General features: G+C 38.0%; 1 protein-coding gene and 1 pseudogene across 1 annotated transcript; both read left to right on the top strand.

The window, feature by feature from the left end:
- The first annotated feature begins 6,187 nt into the window (after positions 1–6,187).
- Positions 6,188–10,492, top strand: LOC131322565 (protein trichome birefringence-like 41). The gene is made up of 5 exons (XM_058353926.1): positions 6,188–6,560; positions 7,623–7,794; positions 8,771–8,946; positions 9,836–9,994; positions 10,110–10,492. The coding sequence occupies exons 1-5, from the start codon at positions 6,247–6,249 to the stop codon at positions 10,429–10,431; spliced, it is 1,143 nt and encodes a 380-aa protein (XP_058209909.1). The 5' UTR covers positions 6,188–6,246; the 3' UTR covers positions 10,432–10,492.
- Positions 10,493–14,758: 4,266 nt separating this feature from the next.
- LOC131322816 (E3 ubiquitin-protein ligase CCNB1IP1 homolog) lies at positions 14,759–17,381 on the top strand (annotated as a pseudogene).
- The last annotated feature ends 8,236 nt before the right edge of the window (positions 17,382–25,617 follow it).

Below are 25,617 nucleotides of genomic sequence, written 5' to 3'. Positions count from 1 at the left end.
TAGAAATGTGTGGTGTTGGTGTGCCCTAATACCACTGGATAATAACTTCAAATATTGACAGTTACAACTCTCAAGTTGCAGATGTACCAGACATGGGCCATTGTGGGCTTATCATGAGCCAACTTTTGTAATCACAGTTGTTCATCTCCTTGACCCAGTTGAAAATAACATTTATGCAGAAAATTAAATTGCTAGACTATTAATAGTTACATAAACAAATCTTTCAACAAGGGACGTAAAATGTGATTGGCATAATTTTGATCCAATGGTGAGGTACCGTTTCAGATTCATTGCTATTTATGTTATATTCTTACATCAAAGAATTTAGTATTATTGGAATTTTCATTGATGTATTATTGATTGTTTAACATGCCTTTATACATGCTACAAGACTTGAAAACAAATTAGAAAAAATAGACACTCGCATATATTCGAGTTTCTTCTCTCTTTCTCTCTCAAAACTCTAGCCGCCATAAATATACTTCTTCTCCTTCCCCCCCCCCCCCCCAGAAGGTTTCACACCCTTTACGGCGGTGGGAGGGGAAGGCTATGGTTTAGTTTTGTCTTTATTTTTTTCTCTCGTCTCCTCAAATTAATGTGTGGGCAGCATGCCCTTAGAAGATTATGTTCCTTCCCAAAGCAAGGCCCAAAAATCGAGGGAGCGCGAGCGCGGATGGCAAGCGCTCAGAATACAGAATTGCCACTTGGGTTTGAAGGTCCGACACCCAAGAAACCGTATTTCGAAGCACCTACCGTACTGTTTGATTGAAAAAAGTGAAAGCACTAATTCGTCATAACCATAACTGGGTTCGGGAGCCAGGTTAGGAGAGGGAAAGAGTTTTAAGGCCCCTCTTGTCCAATCCGGAGATCAGTTTCTACTTAGGCATTTGCAAAAATATTTGCGATTCTGTTACATGATTTGCGGGATGTAATGGATAGCATGCTCCCTTATTGAAACAATTAGTATAAGATGAAAACAGGCTCCTGTGGGAGTTTAAACAGACTGAAAGGTTGTTGTTTTAGAGTAACGTGCGCAGATGGAAACCAGCATGGACTGATCAAATTACTGTATAATGACTAGACCTGCGTGCGCTACTACAAGATCCGCGCGCGCCAGTAAGCCTAAGCCCACAGCTCTTATTCTCAACCTTCTAGGCTCTGGAAGGACCAGTACACACCTAGGACAAACCAAGCAGTTTAGGCAGTTATAATATATAGTTTAAAGGCTGAAAAGCTCTACAAATTAATAAAACACCCCATAAACAGTGTGGAGACAAAACAACGGCCTAAGGCAAAGTTACCCATGCAAGACCACTCATTGGTCAGAAACAAACTCGCGCGCGCGCATGGCGCCCCAGCGCGCGCGTGTCTAAACATTTAACTAATGTTTGGTTTACATGTTTCTGTGTTCTGTAACATATCTAGAATGATCTCAGGGATACTCCACAGTAGCAGATATGCATATTGAAATACAGCTAACAATTCTAACAAAGGAAAGTAGTAAACTGGTTATTTACATGCTCACGGTGATCTATATACAAATTAAAGCGTAAAAAGAGCAAGAAACCAATCCCCATGCAGATACGCGCGCAGAGCCACGTAGTGGCACGCGCATATGGATAACTAGCGCGCGCTGGTCCAATGCTCACACAGTTTTGAAACCTTGCAGTTTTAAGGCCAGAACTGGTACAAGACTTGTAAACAAATTAGAAAAAATAGACACTCACATATATTCGAGTTTCTTCTCTCTTTCTCTCTCAAAACTCTAGCCGCCATAAATATACTTCTTGTCCTTTCCCCTCCCCCCCGCCGAAAGGTTTCACACCCTTTACGGTGGTGGGAGGGGAAGGCTATGGTTTAGTTTTGTCTTTATTTTTTTCTCACGTCTCTTCAGATTAATGTGTGGGCAGCATGCCTTTAGAAGATTATGTTCCTTCCCAAAGCAGGGCCCATAATCGAGGGAGCGCAAGCGCAGATGGCAAGCGCTCAAAATACAGAATTGCCACTTGGGTTTGAAGGTCCGACACCCAAGGAACCGTATTTCAAAGCACCTACCGCACTGTTTGATTGGAAAAGTGAAAGAACTAATTCGTCATAACCATATTTGGGTTCGGGAGCCAGGTTACGAGAGAGGAAGAGTTTTAAGGCCCCTCTTGCCCAATCCGGAGATCAGTTTCTACTTAGGTATTTGCGAAAATATTTGCGATTCTGTTTGATTAATGGGGATTAAAGCTGTAACATGATTTGCGGGATGTGATGGATAGCATGCTCACTTATTGAAACAATTAGTATAAGATGAAAACAGGCTCCTGCGGGAGTTTAAACAGACTAAAAGGCTGCTGTTTTAAAGTAACATGCGCAGATGAAAACCAGCATGCACTGATCAAATTACTGTATAATGACTAGACCTGCATGCGCTTCTATAAGATCCGCGCGCGCCAGTAAGCCTAAGCCCACAACTCTTATTCTCAACCTCTGGGCTCTGGAAGGACCAGTGCAAACCCAGGACAAACGAAGCGGTTTAGGCAGTTATAATATATAGTTTAAAGGCTGAAAAACTCTACAAATTAATAAAACACCCCATAAACAGTGTGGAGACAAAACAACGACCTAAGGCCAAGTTATCCATGCAAGACCACTCATTGGTCAGAAACAGATTGGCGCGCGCGTATGGCGCCCCAGCGCATGCGTGTCTAAACATTTAACTAATGTTTGGTTTACATGTTTTTGGGTTCTGAAAGATATCTAGAATGATCCCAATGGTACTCCACAGCAGCAGATGTGCATATTGAAATACAGCTAACAATTCTAACAAATGAAAGTAGTAAAGTGGTTATTTACATGCTCGCAGTGATCTATATACAAATTAAAGCGTAAAAAGAGCAAGGAACCAATCCCCATGCAGATCCGCTCGCAGAGCCACGTAGTGGCACGCGCATATGGATAACTAGCGCTCGCTGGTCCAATGCTCACACAGTTTTAAAACCTTGCCAGTTTTAAGGTCATAACTAGTATTGATTACCAGCCCTGGCCCTACCAGCCCCCCTTAGGAATCAGAATAGAAAACAGTAGGTATGCTATACCTAGATTGAGTTTGAAAGAGTACTTGAGTTTTGAAGTTTGAGGCTTGATTGAGGTGTTTGTTTGAGTGCTTTAAGGATAAAAAACAAGCTATGTTCTTGAATATCTATGTATTTCTTTGGTTTGCAAAGAAGAAACAATGTTTGTAGCTAAAATGATGACTCAATGTGTGAGAATTTGTAACCCTTTCGAATGGAAAACCCATGGGGGTATATATAGGAGAAAGGTGGTAGGTATGGAGCTGCAAAGAGAGGAGCTCAGCCAGTCCACGAGGTTGGCTAAGGGTTACTTGGTGGCTAAGCTTCCCAACCTATAAAGGTGATGGGGACAGGTTTTGACCGGCGCGCGCATGTCATACCAACACACGCGTGGGTCAACGGTCAAGGTTTAACTGTTGACCACCACCTATCCGTTTGACCGGCGCACGCAGGTTTGGGTGCAGCGCGCGCATGTTCCACATACTCACGCATTGGTCAACGGTCAAACTTTGACCATTGACCAACATCTGTCAAGTTGATTTGCGCGCGCAAGCTCCAAATCAGCGCTTTCTGGTAGGGTTTTTGGCTAAGGTTAGGGGTTCAAGGGTTTTTTCAAACACTCAAAATTCAAATACTTATTATTCCTGGGATGCTCTTGATCTATTTTAGTATTGGGAAATCAAAAGTCGAAAGTAAACTAATGTGGAAGTCTAGATTGGAGTGTCTACATAATGACTTATCGTGATATGTGAGAGTTCTGTCTCTCGCCTTCTCGAGAGTTTTTAGTTTCATCTTTGGACGAAAATTTCGTCTACAAATCGGGTACTTTCAGAGACAATGTTACTTTATAATGATATATGTGCCAACAATGCTCTTTCCTATATGATGTTTTTGGCAGAACAACTCGTATGGCTTGTCAGATCTGTGGTTTTTGAAAGTTCATTAGTTATTGCGAGTGTCGTTGTTTGCGTTAGGTTACGTCTGGGTCAGGGTGAAAGACATCGACTACCTTGTACTTTCTCCTTTTACAATAGTTAGATGATTAGTTTGGCTTTGTCCAAATTTTTTATAATGAGCTCCTACTTCGTAACTCCAACTTATTAAAAAAAACATCATCATTACACATTTCGCATCAACTTTTATCTCAACTTTTCTTACTTACTCTCTATGGGGACATCATCATTACACTTTTACTCACTAACTTCTCAAAATGGAATCTTTTTTAAGGGGCAAAATAGAAAATGCACCAACTTTTACCCACTAACTTTACAAAATGAACACTTATTAAGGGATATTCCAAAATGGAATAATGAACTTTAAAAAAGGGATGGAGGGAGTATAATTTTTTCAATTTTGTTAAAAAAAAACAAATAAGAAAAAAGAGGCGGTCAGGCACAATAAGAAAACATAAATAATATCCTAAACTAAACAGGAAACACAATAGTAAAACCTAGAAAACTTGGTAACATAATATTCCTAATATTATTCTAACATGTATTCTAGTTCCGTCCCTGGTTTTCCCCATGTACAAACTAAATAGGAAACACAATAATAAAACCTAAAAAACTTGTTGCTATTATGGTCTCTCCATATAAAAAAAAATTCTAGTTCCGTCCGTGGTGAAGTTTAAAGTACCCTTGTGAAATGCATGAAAATGCATGTGGTTACCTCTAAGTCTAAGCTACCATTCCACTTGCTTGCGTAATAGAAACATTGCTCAACAGAAAATTGTTGGTTTTGATGGGGCGTTGCTGTGTAGTGCACTTAACTCTCTTTTACAATACAAGCACACAATCAAATGAGGCCATACATATACATGATGTGTGATGGTTCAAGGTGAATAATAACTCCTACGTGGGTGCGTTACATATTGTCGTTAGCTCATAACTCCCAAGGAGTTAGCCTAGCGGTTGAGGCTTGAAATTTAGCCTGTGGGTGTTGGTATATAGGGTATGGGTGTATTTGGTGTCTTTATTGTATTTTCTCTCTTATCTAAAAATATGAGGTGAGAATATAGGTTGAGTTATAGCGAGCTCCAGCCTTCACGGCTACCCTCAATGCATGACTCCTCCTGTTGTGTAACTACATGGTTTTTTTATGTATCATTAGTGATAATGGAAACCTTTTTTATTCAATAAAAAAAAGGCTTAAAATTTAGGAGTTTGCTCCCTCCTAAGTCTCAAGTTTAAAATCTTTCAGGTGCTATCAACTCCTCTAGGATAAATCTATAAAGAGCTGTATATGCATTGGCTTTAATTGAAACCTCCATAGGGAGCGGTGAAATTGATCTCCCAAAATTAGTTGAAGTGCGCGTAAGCTGGACTAGACACCCAAACTATCCTGAATATTGTCATTAGCTCATCAAAGCTCTTGCAATCTTGCCGACATGTGTAAAATGGAAATCACTTCCTTACCATTTCTTTAATTGTTTTACCAAACAGCATAAAGCAAAAAATCAAGACTTCCCTTGGAAGGGAGAGGAGGAAATTTACAACCCAAGTGCAATAATGAGGAAACAAATGAATGATACCAGAACTCGGCTTTACGTCGCAAATCAGCAAGGGGCCCAAACAAAGCTTATAGAGTAGGAGGTAAAATGGTAGATTACATCATTGGTCACCATAGTTCGAGGAAATTACATTTTGGTTCATGTAGTTTCATTTTTCTTATTAGATTGAACATTGTACGTTCAATCTATTTCAACATTGTCCTCCATCTTTCAATAGTATATGAAACAGAAAGAAAGAAGATACATTTTAACACTTGAGGGACCACAGATCGATGAAACGTATAGGAAACCTTTAAGTAATCCATCATCTTTTATTTTGATCTTTGGTAGTGATCGTGAAAATTGTGAAATACGCTCAAGAAGTGTTCATGCAAGTTGTGCATGTTATTTTGGTTTAGAGTACTAACCAAAGGTGATGGAAATGAGGAACCATAATGAATAGTAAATCAAAATTTGGAATTTTAAATTGATAATATTATAACTTTAGGACCAAAGTCAAACCCTACTAAAATTTGCCCAATTGGAAAATATGTAAGATTTCAAGGCATGCAATCCTTGTACAAATCCAAACAACTAGTGCATTATATAAGACGTCTCTCTCTCTCTCTCTCTCTCTCTCTCTCTCTCTCATGTAAATAAGTTTCATAGTTCTCACCACATGCATATCTCACACACAAAATGGGACATGGGTTTCGCATCTTTTGCTATTTTGCATATTTCCTTTTCCAGTTTGTGGTATCACATTTTGAGCTATCATCTTGTGTGATACTAGTAGAGCAGCTGAACAAGGCAAGAAGACCAGGAGCACAATTAGCAAGATCAAACGGCTGTGAGTTGTTCCAAGGAAATTGGGTCTACGATGACACGTACCCTCTCTATAACTCGTCCACGTGTCCGTTCATCGAGCAACAGTTTGACTGCCAAGGAAATGGACGGCCGGATAAGCTCTATCTCAAGTACAGATGGAAACCTACAGCCTGTGAATTGCCAAGGTAAAAATATACTGTAGTAAGACACCATGTGTTCTTAATTCGATAACTCATGCGTGTTTGGGTCAGTTTACATGCATTTCAACTAATTTTAAGAGACAATTTTCACTGCCCACTTGGTGGAATTTTCTTATATGATATGTCTATCAACAAGATACTCCCTTCGTCCCAAAATAAATGTTCGATCCGCAAAACGAGAACTTATAAATAATACAAAAAAAAGAATTCAACAATTTATTAGATATCCTTGAGTTGTGTTTAATTTATGAAAAAAGTTAAAATTCTTTATTGTAGATAACATATTATTTTTATGTTTTCGTTTTGCGGACCGAATATTTATTTTGGGACGGTGGATTGGAGGTAGTACTTTTAACGAACATCACACTTTGTTTATTCCAAAACTAAATATGTGTAGCTGTCTATATACTTTACAAGTTGGGTATATTATCACCCCAAGTTATCATAAAACAATCAATGGGCAGTTAAAATGTCAGGAGCCAAAAAAAAAAAACATATAAAAGTGTTTTGCTCCACAGCGACCTTCCTTGCCAAAATCATCTTGTTTTGGCATAACAAATGGTGCATAGGATAAACTTGTAGAAAATTTGTAAGTAAAAAGTGCACTTTAGCCTGTGGTTAGGGCTGCAAACGAACAGAGCCGCTCACGAGCAGTTCGAGACTCGGCTCGGTAAAAAAAAAAGGATGACATGAGTGAACTACTAGGTGGTACTCTCTCCATCTCATAATTTTGGTGTCGTTTTACTACTTAGGCTGACGTAAGTCGTTACTGGTTTGGCAGTATGTAAATTTATGAAAAACATAACTAAGCATGGAGTGTTGTTATTTTAGTTCTTTTTTGAGTTTTAATGTATTCACGTTGTTATGCACGTTTTTTTTATATTTTTTTATCTCGCATACATGATCGCCCCCGTGTAGTGAAATTCATGGCACTGGCTCCATTCCTGTCTTTTTCCAAAACCAAAAGTAATTAAATTTTTTAACAATTGTTATTACCGTTCAAAAGATCTCATTTCTGACGTCTGGTATATGTAAATGGTGGTGCAGATTCCATGGGCAGGAATTCTTGAGGAGGTTTAATGGGAAGAAAATAATGTTCGTAGGGGACTCTCTTAGCCTCAATCAATGGGAATCACTAAAATGCATGTTACATGACGCAGTTCCCAAATCAAACTTCTTTGTTGGGCGGAAAGAGGGCGTCTCCACGTTTACCTTGACGGTTGGGTCTTCAATTCTAATCATTTTTGTCTCTTTATGTTTTAATCTCTAGCACTCTTCTAGCAGCATTTTCATTCTACTAAAGGCTGAGGTGCACACGATACGTGTACAAGTCAAATTTTGAAAAAATATGCCAAATAGCTTCCCGCTTGTCGTTTGATCCAATTTGTCAAAATATGCAAAAATCGAGTTGCACATGGATCGATCGCGTGTACTCCGGTCTTTAGTTAATATTAAACTCAGCTACTCATTCTATAAAAGTCTATCTATTGTTGCTTTTGTCAGTAAATAACGCTATAAATAGTTCGTGTGTTTAGTAAATTTTCCTGCTATGTTTGATTCTGCGATTTTGGTACAATATAATAAATTACTACCATAGCGGCCATTACATAATGGAATTTCGGACATCTGATATCGTTATTTACTTGTGTATCGGCTGATACGTTTCAATAGCGGCCGATATACGGCGTATCACCGATTACATTTCCCCGATCGATACTACCCATGAAGTTTGGCTTTTATAGAAGAAAAAAAAATGCTTTAAGGGGAAGGGTACAACAATCAAACTCCAACGAGCCTTTATCGAATTGAGCCTCGAACAGTTTACAAACAGCTCGGTTCATTTACAGTCCTAGGGAGCAGGAGTTTCCTAGACGTGGGTTCGGCGGTTAATAGCGTGGTTTTGCTGTTTTCGTCCCCAAATATTTTACACACAAGCTTGAGGAGGCGGTATTGTAAAATCACTTATTTAATAAAGCATTTTTGGGTGTTAGAGGAAGCCCATACAGCTTCACAAAAAAGGGTGAGACCAAAGTGGTGCTCCTCCTTTACATATATTAGAATAGATTGATAATATCGGCTTGTAAAGTATAACGTATCTTTCATAATATTTGGCCTAGTCTCGAGTATAAGTACTGGCTCCATCCCTAACCCTGACCAATTTTTATTTTATTTTTTCTGGTGTTTTCAATTTCCAGGAGTATAACGTCTCAGTGATATTATCCCGTAATGCATTTCTGGTTGATCTGGTAGAGGAAAAGATAGGAAGAGTGTTAAAGCTTGACTCCATCACAAATGGAGATTCATGGAAAGGGGTGGACATGCTCATCTTTAATACCTGGCACTGGTGGCTCCACAAGGGAAGTAAACAACCGTGAGTCCTATCCTATCCTCCACCCAAAATATTTTACTAATCGATCATTTGAAAACACGAAGAAAATACTACACATGACAGAAGTAAATATTCAGAGAAGTACCAAAATGGTGAAAATCAAGTATATGCGATTTGTGAACTCCGCGGGGTAGCTCAAGTGACAACAGGGATGAACTGTAACTCAGATATCTTGAGTTCAAAACTTTGCAACCTCTTGTAATTAGGCTGCAAGAGAGAAATTCCTTATGAATTTCCTAGTCCCGGCGTGGATGGTCAGCCTTTGGTTGGACCGGATGAGGGAATAGTCAAGGTGCACATAGTTGGCCCGGACAACCCATACAGCCGAAACAAAAAAAAAAAGGATTTGATATTTGAGATTGGGTCACACTCACATGATGTTAAATTATATGGATTACTTAGAATTAAGGACCAAATTGTTCATGAACTGTTATAGGCTCGACTCGGTAAAGACTCATTTAAATTCAACTCGTATGTAAACGAACCGAATCTTAGCCTCGATTTTAGAATTGTTTAGTGAAGTAGTTGAACCAAAACCTAACAATATTCAGCTTGATTAAACTCGCGAACCTGAAGTGTATTATAACCTCATAAGTGCAATTCTTATGAGCTTATATACTCCAGTTCTTATGAGTTGAAGTGTAGCTCAGCTCGATTCGACTCGTTTGTAGTCCTACTTAGGATTCCAATGTATCTAGCCTTATAAATTCTAAGGTTTTAACAAGGAGAGATTTGATTTTTGTAACTTGAACCCATAACAAAAGAACGAAATAATTGTCAATTGCTATTACAAATTTACAGTACTAGGCCTCATTCATTTCCTAACAAAATTGTGCATATATATGTCTGATTTGTTTGGTTTTCATGTCAGGTGGGATTACATTGAAGAAGGGAACACAACATACAAAGACATGGATCGTTTGGTTGCCTTCAAGAAGGGATTAACAACATGGACAAATTGGGTGGACTCCAACATTAATCCTTCCACCACAAAAGTGTTCTTCCAAGGCATTTCACCCACCCATTACGAGTAAGTCTCCCGTCCCGTAAAAAAAATCCAGCAATTTGGGACGGAGCAAGTACAGATTACAACTCGAATAATTTCATTTCATTTCATTCCCTCAGATCCATGTCGTTTTGAGCAGTGGCAAGGAGTGGAACCAGTCCAAGTCAACGTGCGAAGGGCAAAACCAACCGCTGAGCGGCCCATCCTACCCCGGTGGAAGGCCAGCGGCGGCAGCGGTGGTGAAGGAAGTGCTGGGGAAAATGTCGAGTCCGGTCACTTTGCTGGACGTAACAACTCTATCGCAGCTGAGAAAAGATGGGCACCCATCTGTTTATGGAAGTGGTGGTGAGAAGGGAAATGACTGCAGCCATTGGTGCCTTGGTGGTGTTCCTGATACTTGGAACCAGCTCTTGTATGCAATTCTTGTTCCTAGTACTGGAGTTCGAAAAAATCCTAGTTAATATGTGACCTAATTAAGGACTAAATTAAATAAAGAAGAAATGTCTAATTGTTTATGTACTAGAAGGAAGCTTTTTATATGTATTGGGGTAGTACATGGAAGTTAACCATCATAGTTTTTTTTAAGAGGGCAAGAGGATAATTTCACCTACCAAACTCACCTAGGCAATTGCTGACTAGGGAGAGGTAGAGTGAACCCTTTAAACACACACACAAACCCAAACTCCCGATGTGGGAGCCAGCCCAATAGATGAGCAATGCTACAAGGGAAAAAAGAAAGAGGGTAAATTCTATCCACCATAGTTGGAAACCCCATGGTTTCAACCACCGCATGTGGGCCCTACAAGACATTTTTTTGTTACAATCCAAACCGTTCATCTTATAGAGTACATAGAATAGTATACCCATGAAAAAAAAATCGGGTTGATTGGATATCGATAGTATATCAAAACTTGAATTTTGGTTTACAAAATGGTGGGTCGTAATTAAAAATCGTATTTCAATACGGATTAAATTTTGCGACTATGGATTAATTACTTCTAAGAATATATCTATTCCCAAATTAAACAAGTTAAATCATGAGTGCATGTGCGTACGAGATATGCAAATCAATGAGCAAACCACAACACAAGATATACGTGAAAAATCCCTGAAAGGGTAAAAACCACAGGAAAAAATCAAGCACTACTAAACACGATGTTACAAGAACTCTTACGATAAGTTTGAACTCCACAAACCTAAACCTAGACGCTCTTTCGGAATCCACGCACACCTCTCTAAATGCTTGATCACCGCTATCTCGAATCCACGAGCCTTCCGTTTGCCTCTCGGAATCCACCGAAGGACTTGAACTTGCCTAGAAATCTTCCTAGGGCTTTTCTTCATAGATTGATTATTGTTGAAGTAGATACTGAAACCTCTTGGAGATGTCTTGTACACTCAATGATCCATTGATCTCATTATACTCCAAGATTCAAAATAAACAAAGAACCCTCCTCCATGTAATATAATATGGCTGCGTCCTTTTCTAATTTTTTTCGTTCTTTTTTTTCGTTACAGACCACTAGAGATGAAAGCACCTCCATATGTATGTCCTCTTGTTTGTGTCCACATGTCCTTTTATAAATAAAATCTTCCAAGCCCTTGGAGATGCCGAATCCCTTGAGTTAAGCCTAATTTCCGACCTCTCAAAATGGAAATACATATATTTTCTTGATTTTCTTCCACGTCCTAAAACAGACACTCTAAAAATAAAAATAAATAAATTACAACTTGATAAATAAATAATCGCAATTACATGGACGAATGTGTTTTGACGCATGCCATTAACAATCATAAATATTTTGCCCTTACAGATTTTGAAGTTAAATTGTTTATGACTGACCATTTCCTAAATCGAAATTTAATTTTTAATATACCTATTGATGTTCGACGAAGCTCATTTTTGCACACATATACTATTTGCAAGCTCTACAAGATTAACGGTTCAGATTATAACAAAAAAATGCTTAGTGAGACCCGTAACGGACTATGGTGGAAAACCAAAGGTTTTCACCACAAATGGAAAGAATTTTAACTCAAAAAGAGAAAGAAGAAACATGACTTCCTTAAATGAATATTTTTGTTGCACTCAAAGTACCAAGAATCTAGATAGAATTTCATTTTTTTCCGCCAATAACTTCATCCACGCGCAATTTTGATATAACGATATCTTTAAGAAAGAACAATAATAGTTATCACTTCTTTGTTGTAGTGAGAAACCCTTTTTATAAAATAATTTTGATTTTGTTGTTGAGAAATAGGTATCAAAAAGAGGACCCGCTCAAATGGCGAAGAAGAAAAAAAGTAGGAGTGTGCACAGGTCTACTAATCCGCCCGATCAAATCCATCTTTTCAAGAGTTTGGAATTGGTGTTTAGGTCCATGGGATTGGGTTTGGTAGAAATTTTAAGCTCATTTTTAATAATAAGTGGAATGGACTTTAGAACTCCACTCGGCCCGACCCGTATAAGACCTGCTATGTTTTGTTCTAACATACAAGCAATTTAGAGCTTAAGAAACAAATGTAATGTATAATAACAAATATTCTACCTTCTAAGATCTTGCTAACGCAAAATAAAAGTTGTGATATAGTTGAGATTTTGAAAACTATTTTTACGAGGAACTTGCTTAACATAACTTTAAAATGTAACGGGTTAGTTAGACGGGCTTGAAAAATTAAAATTTTAATAGGATTTGTTTGGGAGTGCAAGCAAAACCGATTTACCTTCTTTTTTTTTTCCAGTCAATCAGAAATTCCCAATTTACTAATTGAACAGTTGGGTGTTGTTATTATGTAATGCAAGCTCGGCCCGAATTGCAACTGCACCTCGGGAAAAAGGGGATCCAGAGATCTGCTCGATAGCTTCCTGTCGAGCGGGTACAGTATTGCTGATCCAGTCATTCATCTCAACACGTAGGACTCAAATCGAATTTGAATACATACAAATCTAAATCGTTCATTGCTCGATTAAGATCTGAACTATCGATTGCCAAATTGTGCACATCTCTAAAGGAGATGCCCATCACGGAATCAAAAAGCACCGGGGGTTGCTGCCTGCTGGGGCAGGAAGAGAACCGGAAACCGGAATGTTTACCGGTCAAGTTCTCAAACGGAACTGCCATTTTGCCGCCATTTCTAACTCTACATAAAAAACCAGAGGAGATTGAGAGCACTCTGCTAATCAAACGCGGGAGAGAGAGAGAGAGAGAGAGAGAGAGAGAGAGAGAGACAGCTCGGAGATTAGAGAGAGAGAGAGAGAGAGAGAGAGACACGTTCGTAACAGCTCGAAGATTCGTTTCGTTCTCAAGTTCTCTGACAAAATTGACTAAGCATTTCTAACTGCGTTCGAGAGGTTTGTAGCCTCGAAATCTCGCATTGATTGAATTTCAATCCTCCATTAGCGATGACTTGATTACATTATTTTCGAGCTCATTTCTTATGGCCAGCTCTTGAGGCTGCGCAGAATGCGTGAAATTTTGATACGTTGCGCTTGTAGTTCAAATCTACTCGAAAATCAGGATCGTTTTTTTTTCTTTTTGAGATTTTGTTTGCCTACGGATTATGATGAATATGATTAGCTGGAGTTCTAATCACCTGTTTCACTGAATTTTGTTTGGATAGATTAGGCCTGAAAGTGAAATCCACTCGAATAGCATGGCCGATTTTGTAGGTTTTGCATCGAGTGTTATGCTACCTTTGGTGATTCATTTTGTAATTAATCGAAATTTCTTTTGTAGTTTCTGATATTGACTTGAAAATTTTCGGAGAAGGGAGGAAAGTGAGGCTCTGTGAAGTGTTAGGGTTTGGGTTGATTTTCAGGTCAGTTTTGATAGCGTGCTTTTGAAATGCTAATGATTTCTTTTGCTTGATTTAGTAAATTTAAGTAAATTAGAAGAAATTAAACTAGCGTAGATGAGGCTTTTAGAAGTTTCGGAAAACATGCATTGTGAAGACAGACTAATCTTAGCTCCTATTGTGCATTTTTCACAGTAACCCTAATCTTGTAATCTTAGATCCAATTGTGCATTAAGCGCATGTTTTGATCTGTAAATCAACTTCATGATATTTGACACTATGGCTCCGTTCAGTTGCCAGGAAAGTACAAGAAAGAATGGGAAAATCAACTTTCCCATGATTTTTGTAGTGTTCAGTTGGCAGGAAAGTAGTGGGAAACATGTTTTTAAGTTTTCTTGCAGGAATTACTTTCCTGCAAAAGTGATCCTGCAAAAAACACAGGATTTTGCTTCGCGGGAAAAGGAAAATGAGTGAACACTCACAAAATTTTCCCGAAAGTTTCTTTTTCCTGACAAATGAACAACTAAACCTTAATTATTCTTGCAAAATTCTTTTGTCAAATGAACACTCACAGGAAAATAATTTTCTTTTTCCTTTACTTCACTTTACTTGACTTTTCCTGAGAATAACTTTCCCGTACAATATTCCTGGCAACTGAACGGAGCCTATGTCTGGCTTTCTAAACTCGAAATTCCCAGCTGATATAGGATATTCGAATTTGTTTCACTTAAAATGTGTTCCTATTAGTAGAATTCTGACAAAATTTCAATTCCCTGTCTTAATCTTGCGAAGTGCTTTACTTCATCCAAATCGCTGGCTGTCTGAGTATAACTTGCCTCCTACTTTGGTCATACTAATCAAGTGATCATGCATTTCCAAATCGCATGTGCTTGTTCTTGATACACATTAACTAGGTCTGTAACTAACTTAATTGACTCAATTGTAATATGAACTTGTGAAAACTCAGCTCTGATTTTTTGTTTTTATCTACAGGACTTTTAGGTTCCCACGTATGAGAGCAAGGACTTCTACTCAAAAGATAAAATGAGATGCAATGCATGCTGGCGAGAATTGGAAGGGAAAGCTATTACCACCACATGTGGCCACCTCTTGTGTATCTAGATGTGTACAGTAGTTTTTCTTATTCTGCAGTTCTTTAATAATCTTTGCTGTCAAGTTGGTGCATTTGCTCAAGATTTCCTTAACAGTGTTAAAGGCACGGAAGATGCCAATAAGATCCTAAGTAATGATGCGGCTTGCCCCATCTGCGATCAAGTGCTCTCCAAAAGGTCGGTGTTAAAACATAGGTTTGTTGTGATTGCTGAGTTTTAAGAGGAAAGAATTGATCCACCCTGCCAAGTAATGCTTAATGGAGAGATAATATTGTGAGATAGCTTAGATTTACTTTCCAATGGACTGAGTTTGCCCAACAATTTTATGTAGATATGCAATTCAAAGGCTTAGGCTTTCATAGCATTGTAACCAAAACAACGTAAAAAACCTCATTACAGAATATCTTAATCATCTGTAGCATTCCAGTATTCAGATGCCTTTTAACTTGAAATGACTTTCACTTGGCAGCCTTATGAAGCCTGTGGATATCAATCCAAATGATGAGTGTATAAATGTAAGCAGGAACTTCCAAGTTCAATACTACATTGCGTTAATCATTTTTGTTTTAGTGCTTGATCAAAATTTGTCACCCTACCCTCTCTGCTTTGCTTGAATTTTCACCTATTATTTTGCAGATGGCCATGGCTGGGATATCTCCACAGATATGTATCCTTTATTAGTCTGAATGAAGCTATACTCCTAACTTACGTATGTGTAAATGCATAAAATTCCTGCTAAAACGCCTATTTGGGGCTCATACAGTGTTGAAAGGCATATGGGGGGCAACTGAATCGCCGTTCTCCACGGCTATGGTGGCTGCTTATATACTGTATGCCTCCCTTGATGAGAATATGGACAGCCATTGTTGCTCTAGTAAATATCAAAGAAAGCCAAAAATGGAGAAAATAGTAGATCAGGCCACTTTGTGTAGATGTTTTTGTTGAAATTTTTATAGTTTTTTTTTGTTGAAAGTAAACATCGGACCCAAAATTTTCCTTTAACATATCCAGTGATGAAAAGTGCATACAGAAGCGTGATGTTCTTTATGGGGCAGAAGGAACTGGAAATGCAATTTAAGGCAAACAAAATAGTATCTCAGTGCAGGCAGAAATGCGAGGTGCTACAAGAGAAGTTCACAGAAAAAATGGAGCAGGTGCACACTGCATACCAGAAAATGGCCAAGAGGTGTCAGATGCTGGAACAAGAGGTTGAGAGCTTGTCAAAGGATAAGCAAGAGCTCCAAGAAAAATTTTCTGAAAAATCAAGGTCGGTATTACCCAATTCAACCTGATCTTTTCAGTATCTGAGACTTACAACTTCAGTGCATGAACCATGTCCTGAGCTATTATTCATTCATTTAATAATATCAGGCAAAAGAGAAAGCTTGATGAAATGTATGATCAACTGAGAAGTGAGTATGAGTCAATGAAGCAATCAGCCATCCAACCTGCAAGAAACTTCTATTCAACAACTGAGCCTGATTTGTTCTCTAATCCACCTAGCATGATGGATAACAGAGATCCAATCAGAAAAGGTAATCCCATTTTCGTTAATGCTTGGACATACTTGAAAGTAGTTGAAAGTGCTACTTGGTTTTCAGAGCTACAATATTTTCCATCTTTTATGTGGAGTTCCCTTAGGCTGTGTAAATGAATGTTGATTTATAGGGGGATCTGTGTAGGAAATAAAAAGGAGGATATTTGAAGTTAAATTTGTCTGTCATGGCTTTCCTTTCCTTCTCCCTCTGCAGATTCTCCACAAATCTAAAGTCCAAACACAACCTTAAGCATGATTAGAGTCCACATTTGTTTTCCCATCGTCGTGGTCAAAGAGTTTAGTTTTGTGACCCATGTTTGGTTGAATTCTTCCAAGAAATAGTACTCGCTGTATTCATTCTGGTTGCTAACTGAAGTCCAATTTTATGGTGAATGCCACATAGCACATGAACGTTTCTTATTTTTGGCTGTTCAACTTTTTGCCAGTACTTGTATTACACTTCTCTATTTTTGGCCCTTTGGTTAAGTGCCACAAATTTATCATGTATTACCGTTTGTACTACCACGTGTAATGCATTTGCCTACCAGACCATGTTGACGCTCAAAGGGTGTTAATTGTTGCTTTCCTGTTTTCTTATCACTTCCAATGTGTTAAAACATGTTGTAGCTTTTGGTTAACCAGTGTTTGGTTGAATTCTTCCAAGAAATACTAGTTGACTTAATTTGTGGCAGATTGGTCGGTCTTCACTCCTGATACTCCAGTACGAAGAGAGGATATCTGCCCTCAACCAAGGCAGAATACCTCTAACTCTGGGCCCTTCGACATCTCTGGTGGCTCACCGGCAAAACCATCAGCAATTCCACTTGATACCGGCAACAGAAGGGCTCCTGCTCGTCCCGCTTTTGGAGGTGGAGCCAGTAACCCTTCAATGACTTTAAGGAACCTTATTCTGTCACCTATAAAGCGGCCTCAGCTTTCTCGTAACCGCCCTCAAATGTTCACGTAAGTCACAAACTTAGTTTGTATTGGGGCTGTTCACCATTTTCTAAACACTTTCTGTAATTAAAGCTTCTTGGTTTTGCAGGTTGTAGAGAAGAAGTTTGAGGCTTATCATTTCAAGCATAAACGGAGCTGAAACCATAATCATTGACCATTCCCTTCTGTTTTACTTCTCCGAAAGCCAAGTAAGTAGTGATTCTTTCTAAGCATGGGTTAGACACCAGCATATATAGCGAAGGGAGTAGTGTTCTTGAAGCTGATTTGCCCTTATTGTTGTGCACTTAAAAGTTTTCATGGCTTTGATCTTTCTAGTCATACAAACACACTCATATGCATCTAACACAATCTTCTTGGCCGTTCAAAAATATATATATGCATCTAACACAAACGAGGGATTTCGTGTCTCCCTGAGGCTGCACTGTGCTGAAAATAACTGCAAATGTCACATTCACCTCAAGTTGGGCCAACTCATTGGCAGGCCAAGTATGCTTTTGTAAGAGGGATTGGTAAATTTCGTGGACTTGTGAACTGTATCCACAGTTCCTTTTCATGCTCTACATAAAAATAAAAAAAAACCCACTAAGGTGATGAGAAAGGTTGTGAATACATTCTAAGAAGGCTTGGATTTATTGCTATTCTTGTATGCCGAATATTTACTGGTCGGGTTACCACATGAGATACTCTTGAATATTAACAAATGGCAAAAAAAAAAAAAATTCACTTTCTTAAACTAAGCAAGATTCGCATCTCTAAACATTCCTCTCTTAACAATTCATATCCTGTAAGAAAACCCATTAAGCGGTTATGTCCCACATGTTATTAGATAGCAAACATCACATGCAAGTGTTTGTGGTGGTGTCTCTGGAATGAATGTGTATGGTTAGATCCATAAATAATTTGCTATATTTATTTATGATGGATAGATGATGCTTAAGCTATTTGAGGAGGAGGTCCTCTCTCAACCCAATATAGAAAATTCTAGACTTATCTCATCTACACAAGTTAGTCTGATTATTAAGAAAGAGGGTCAAGAGAGAGAAACTTCTTTCTCCCAAGAACTTGATTTGCTCTTTGCATTACGGATTGGGTCTATAATCAGCTTGGGTCTGTTATCTTTTATATATTTACATGATCCAGGTTGGTAAGTTCCTTATGAATCCTTTTATTTGTTTCCACAACATAAATTTGATAGTGAAAATACATGATATTCCAGATCGTGTAACTTAAGTTTACTCACTCAACGTACGAGAAGAAAATGGAAGATTACTCCGGAGCTTAGGTCATTTGTCATTGCCAAATTGCAACCAATAACCATTAGAAAAATGACATCCATGATCAGGCTAATGAAGATTACTGGAAATTTTCATTTTCTGTAATGGAAAATCAGCACTTTTATATCTCACTCTACCATCAAAAACATATCTTGAGATCCATGACTATTCCAACTTGACATAAAGGTAGCCTAGATTCCAAAATATCAATAGAATAATACCTAGAAACAAGGTATGATTGAGGGAAAAACTCTTCCAAGCTAGCTTATTTTAACAAGACATATTTTGACACTTAAAACCAGCAGTGCGTTCAAAAAAGAAAATCATTTCTATGATTAATAGGCCGGATTGATGGGGCAACACTTGAAATTTCGGTTAGGCTACGTTTCGATCATCGTTTCGATCATGAATTCGCTGATGAATTTATGAATAGAAACCTAACAAAAGTGAAGCAGATGAGTTCAATCATCTTCCCTGATAAGTTTCTTCAGCAATCTATAAAGTCAAAACCCTAGAGAATCATGATGGTATCAACTAGTATGATACTACTCCACTTTTTAACAAATTTTGATATGATGTGCGCGGAAGACTAGGGAGGAAATCTGGGGGAAATCTGAACTGTTAATTTGCCTCTCCAGCCTAAAGCCTATTATCATGGCAAGTGGGATTCGCTTTGCTTTCTGATCGGTGTTCATTTATAGTGGAAAATTTAGCAGGTCTTGCTTATCATGAGTGATGCCACATAGCTTGTAGTCAAGACTCCAGACCTTACTCACACAATCCTTCAAAAATGTCTTACGCTTCCGTTTTCAATTTTTGCATTGCGCTCCCGCTCTCAATTCTGACTTTCGCAAATTTAGTCTTTTGAGATGTGAATTGAAGAGGCGCGCACACACGCTTTATGTGACTGAGGTCGAGAGTTGAGGGTTGTGACATTGCTAGATGGAGGGTTTTTGGGTCGGTCCGAGTAGGAACGGGAGATACTGAACGGGTTTTTGAAGGATATGCAATAAGTGGCTTTCTTAGGTACGGTAAAATAGTAAAAAGCCCTTTGGCCTAAATTTTTCTGTATTTCGAGGGATTTTTTTTTTTTTTTTGGTTCTTAATTTTTACTAGATTCAGGTAAAAAAAATTAATTTATCGTTGGTCTCGACTAGTGAAATCACAGAAGTATAAATTTACATATCAAAGTAATGAAATCACAGAAGTATAAATTTACATATCAAAGTAAAAAAAAAAATCAGTAAAGATGAAAAATGTTCAAAAAAAAGACAGTTTTTTTCAATGTCTCTCACGTCGTCATTCTGTGGACTTCTACAACTTTGGTCTATATTTTTTAATTTTTTAACTCTCCTCATCGAGATGAACGATGTAGTTTAAAATTTAAGATGAAAAGCTAAAAAAAACGACTAAAAGTTACATAATACTTGTCTTTTTTATCATTAAAAAATTATTTTAGTTCAATCGCATTCTACTAATCCCCTAAACTCCAAGGATTTGGCTTGGGCTTATCTTATTGGTTCAATTGTTAGCTTAGTTGTCTTGTGGACTCTCACATAATAGATGTAGTATTTCGTGATTTGTACTTCATAGATGATGTAATATCTCTCCTACCGATTGGGCCAAAAAAAAAAAAGACAAGGCAAACTTAGGGGTTTGTTTGCTTGTAAATTTTAGTTTCAAAATATCGTATGTGCTATCGACTCGTGTGAGATCACGTTGTCAACCCATACAAGGCTTTTTTCCAACTTTAACTACTCCCCCAGTCCTGGATCCAAAAAAAAAAACTACTCCTCTAGTCCCAAATTGAATGTCAATTTTTGATTGCCGTATCAATTTCAATTCCTTATATTTTTCAATATGAATCTCAAAAAATATGCAATATGGATCTTGTTTGATAGTTCTCGATTAGTTCTATTATACAAAGTTTTCAAACTCATGAAAAACATTATAGATTGAAAGATATAAGTGATAAAAAATGACACGAGTTTCAAAAATTGTCATCCATTTTGGGACGAAGAGAGTAGCATTTTGGTAGTCAATGATAAGATTAGTCCTTCGAGACTAATTAACTAATTAATTTAGATGCTCTTAAACCGACTCAAACATCGTCATATATTTTATAAAAACCTAATCTATATCATTATATTCTAGCAAACAGAAAATGTGGTTGATGTAACATTAGCCTTGCGAAAAGAATATGGGTACATACATTCATGTACTTTCAGTCCTAAATTCTGAAGCAAAATTAGTCTGATTGAATTTAATTTTTATAGGGACACCAAACAAATCATTTTGAACAAAATGAACAGCTCGAATTTTTTTTTATGAGATCCGAGATAGGTCCAAAACTCTTATGTACACTCTATATGTATCTATAGCAGTTCTGTTAACCTTGAATAGACTATATACATTCATGTACATCCAAACCTGAACTCTGAAGTAAAATTGGTCTGCTTGAGTTGATTTTTTTATATGGAGAAATTTTTCGGTGTTAGGTGGGTATTTCTCATGTGGCACCTGTTCGGCACATTTGAGTTGTCTAATACACTATTGGACGGCTCGGATTGAAATCATCTCTCTCCTCTCACCCCAACACTCTCTCTCTCTCCTCTTTCTCTTTTCAAATCCATGCCGCCCAAAATTGAAATGGACATCCCGAATGTATCGAACGAACACCACATGATATTCACTAGCACTGAAAATCTTCTTTCCGGGGCTCTAGTGCGCCTACCAAACAGGCTGTGAAGGACATTGGATGAGATGATGAAAAACAGGGGGGGACATTGGATGAGGCAAATGGGACCTACACTTTCAACTGTTGTTTCACTGGGCATATAAATCGAGGACCAAATCTCCGTACACTTTATAATCCAAGAGACAGTGTAATCACGAGTCCCCCACATGCCTACGGGATTCGGGGCCAGAGAATGAGATTCCACAACCAAGTTGCCCCCCACCTACACTTTCACCCCTCCAACTTGTGCTCATCTCTGCCTTTTTCAATCGAGTGCCCGGGCCAGTTTGTTCATTATGTAAAGTTTGATTTGATTATCTTTAGCTAGTCGAGATTCGATTTATACAATTGGAAGACCATGTAAAAAAATTTGCATGGTTTCTATTTGCATTCTTTGCGTCCACTTTAATTGACTGAAAACAAACTCTCAACAGCCTTGAGAGTTTTTAGCACAGTGCAAGTCGAAACTGCGAGCATGCTCCCACTCGATCAACTTATTAGGTTCAAACATGTGATTTTTGTGCGTGCACGTTCATGATCTAGATTGTTCATTTTATACATCCGAAAATATTTAAGCTAGTATAGAAGAAGTTGCAGGTTGAGATTTTTATTTTTTTTTAACGGCAGTTTTTTTTTAATTAATCTTTGAAGTTGCAGGTTGATACTCGCTCCCGCACATGTATGTAACAATTTTTTCATTACCATAACCAAATTACAACAGCCAAATTTTGGCTTGATTAGGACATGTGGTTGGCATTTGGTTTTAATTTGAAAATGAGGCCTAATACGGACCGTTCCTTTCAATAAAATAAAAAATGAACGGTTCAAATTCAATAAATTTGAAATCTGAACCGTTGTTTATGTTTCCTGGACCGATTCCGGAAAACTTTTCCTGTTTCCTATCATTTTCATTTGGATGAGGTTCCTAGAATGATGGCAATCGCCGCCAAGATAAACGGGTAATGTCTGCATATTAATAACAAAAGGAAGCACTCTTAATTCTGCAAAGAAAGGAATATAACCGCTGCATAAAATATGGAAAATTCTCTTACCTTTTATTGATCAAACAACCATTATTGTGTCACCATTAGGAGAAATTTTCCGGTGCCGCGGGTGGGTATATCTCATGTGGTACCCGCTCAGCATATTCGGGCCGTCTAATACATTTTTGGACGGCTCAAATTAAAACCCTCTCTCTCCTCTCACCCCAACACTTACTCTCTCCTTTTTTTCTCTTTCCGAATCTGAGCCATCCAAAAACGCAATGGACAGATCGGATGCGCCGAGCGGGCACCACATGGCACCCACTAGGCATTGAAAAAATTTCCCACCGTTAGGGCCCTACCAAATCAAACCAAGCCTTATGTCCCAATCACTTAGGATCAACTACATTAATCCTTTTTCCTCTATTGAACTATGTCGAGAGCCACTTGTTCACCATTAGGGCCCTATGCTTGGGAAAATTAAAGTACCAACTTCATGAAAGGGAAAACAATAAGTAGTGGTTAACAAAGTGAGTAGAATGTTAACTTAAAAGAAAAAGAATGGCCAATTCCACTCTCTTCCGGCAAATATCTCCATCGCCAACTGTTGCCACCCAGTGTTAATCCATTAGAGACCAATTTCACCATTTACTTGCGGATGAAAATATGAAATTAGTTCCGTAAACACATAGTTGGTGACGTCCCACGTAATTAACCTTATAATTCAGTCTAATATTTTAAATAGTACTATATGATTCCATTAGTAAAACGCGAAACTTTTGATAACTAATGCCTATAAAAAGCCAAAAAAAAAAAAAAAACTTTTGATGAGTACTCATAATGTTTAGATTTACTTACATAATTAATCTTTGAGAACCAGTTTCACCGTCTACTTGCGGAATATGGCTCCTTTAAATTAAGTTGAGACGATACTCTAAGACTGGGCTCGCAAGAAGTTAAAGCACCTTCAATGTATCATATTCATTCTTCATTTATGAGTTTTGGAGATGAGTCAGAGATGCTCTAAGAGGTATCAAACTCATGACCTTGGAGATATATAACAAAGCCTTTTCATATTTCAAGCACTCTTCATCGGACCAACCCATTTGTTATTTTGATGATGGATTATTTGTAGTACTGTACAAATACAATGGAAATTAATCGTAACAAATTAGACATCGTAATCACCCGCAAAGTCCTTCGGCATATATTGATCAAAAGCCTGTAATATAATAAGAAGCCCAACAATTAATCAATAAAATTCCAACATTATCTACCTTTGGTTCAAAAAAAAAAGTGATTCCTCAACCGGATGCCACTGGACCATGTAAAGGAATTGACTTCACAATCTACACTCACAATATATAAATACACACACACACACACACACACCACGGATCCAATGAGGAATCCCTTACCAGTCTACCGTGCGGACCTCCCCTTTTCCGGTCGAATTGTGACGATCCGAGCCGCTCAATGTGTTCAGAACGTGATTTTAAGGGTACCCGCAAGAAATCAGCAAAAAAAATGATCGGAAAGGGCTTGATCCGAGCAGTTTTTACTGAACCGCGATAGACAAATGGGAGGTCCGCTCAATGTGTTCTCCTTTTTATTAAAAGTATCATTAATTCAAACTAAAATGGACCGCGATAGACAAATGAACTAGCTAGTCTTTTAAAATGGACAGCGAAAAGAATTTTAAACTTACATCGTCTATTTGAAATGATTTTTCATTAATTTTTGAAAAGAATACAAAGATTAAAGGGGACAGGGCAAGCAAGCTACCAGAGACCCAATGATTATTTATTTATTTGATTTTGTGTAAGAATCATTTTTTACTTGGCCAATAACTTATTGAAGCATAACAAGTTGAACGATTTCGATCACCATTTCAGGCCCTAGAGGGCGAAAAAGAGTTTGGTGGGAGTATGATGGATTAGAATGTGGAGGCGAGCTTAAACCTTTTCAAGTATGAAGACTAAAGACTTGCATATATGGGTTATTTTATTTTCATCGACTCGAGAAAATAGAGTGAAGGTGAGTTCTTTGTTTGGGAACTGGATGTCCCGACTAGCCTGCATGAACCTTGACTAATTTCGGAGCCTCGAAGTTAACAATCGGACAAACCTTTCAGTGTTCCAATTTTTGAAACGTTCAACCTACGTGGAATTCGAATTGAACAAGCAACTCCATTAAGTATCAACATTTATCAATTTTCTCATGCTTATTCAGCCAAACACCTTAGGATCAGTAGAGTGGATGTGTTTCCTATAGGGTAGACTATAATAATTGAAGCTGACGTTATGGACAGACAAACATGACCAACGTATATGCAAGAGACAAACCCCACAAAAGGTGACGAGATTCCACTAGACAAGTCGAATAGAATAAAATCTTAGTAAATACTACTTTTTTTTCATTTTTTTTAACTATTCCAGAATATTTTGTTTTTCATCACTAGAGTAGTAATTTTTACTGCCTCCACAAAATTTCTGGAGTTAACTTATTGGATAGAGGCAGGTCCCGTTCTAGAACCAAAAAAAAATTCCTATTTTTAAAAAAATTAATTTCAAGTTCAAAAATTATGAATTTATTGAAATATAAAAATATACAATATGAATCTTATTTAAAAGATCTCGATCCGATGCAAACAAAAATTGAAAACTTATTTTTTATTTATATTATTTTTGAGATTAAAAATATAAAATAAATTATTTATTTTTTAAGAAGGTTTTCAAAACCGGGCCGCGGTCGGCAGATCCTCACCGGTTTGTGGGGTGAACGTACGGGAGGGTGCATGTTGTCAAAACCTAAGTCTCGTCAAGTCAAATGTAGACTTGTAGCCTAGTACTCTACCCTGTCCCTCTGCCTTCTCTGGTTGCTGCTGGGGCAGGGGTGGCGCCTCCCCACCCCTCTCTCTCTCTCTCTCTCTCTCTCTCTTCCTTTCCCTTTTCTATCTTCCGTTCCTTGCTCCCCTTTTTTTTTTGGCAAATCTGGTTGCATGCGGTTGTTGTAGTGGGTGACAACAGTGGCTTGCCGCGACATGGTGGAATCTCCACTATATGCTCCGAACCGCATCCCCACTATATACTAGATAGATTCGAGAATGGATCCTTTCTGGTCTCGATTTTGGACCGGACGGTCTGCTTACGCCTTCCATTGGGCCTTTTAACGTTGACCTCATCTACTTGATGATCAAAATTGTTGACGCTAATGCTTAGGTTCGAGTCTTCATAATCGCTGAATAGAGTT

The sequence above is a fragment of the Rhododendron vialii genome, chromosome 4a, assembly GCF_030253575.1.
Source record: "Rhododendron vialii isolate Sample 1 chromosome 4a, ASM3025357v1".
In the NCBI taxonomy this organism is placed as follows: domain Eukaryota; kingdom Viridiplantae; phylum Streptophyta; class Magnoliopsida; order Ericales; family Ericaceae; genus Rhododendron; species Rhododendron vialii.
Note: the sequence above shows the minus strand (reverse complement) of the source record. Positions and strands in the feature narration are given on the sequence as shown.

Excerpts from the sequence above, each read along its gene's own strand:
- LOC131322565 (XM_058353926.1), top strand. The coding sequence starts at position 6,247 with ATGGGACATGGGTTTCGCATCTTTTGCTATTTTGCATATTTCCTTTTC. Across the intron at positions 8,947-9,835 it reads CACAAGGGAAGTAAACAACC|GTGGGATTACATTGAAGAAG; the intron begins GTGAGTCCTATC and ends TTTTCATGTCAG. Across the intron at positions 9,995-10,109 it reads ATTTCACCCACCCATTACGA|TGGCAAGGAGTGGAACCAGT; the intron begins GTAAGTCTCCCG and ends CGTTTTGAGCAG.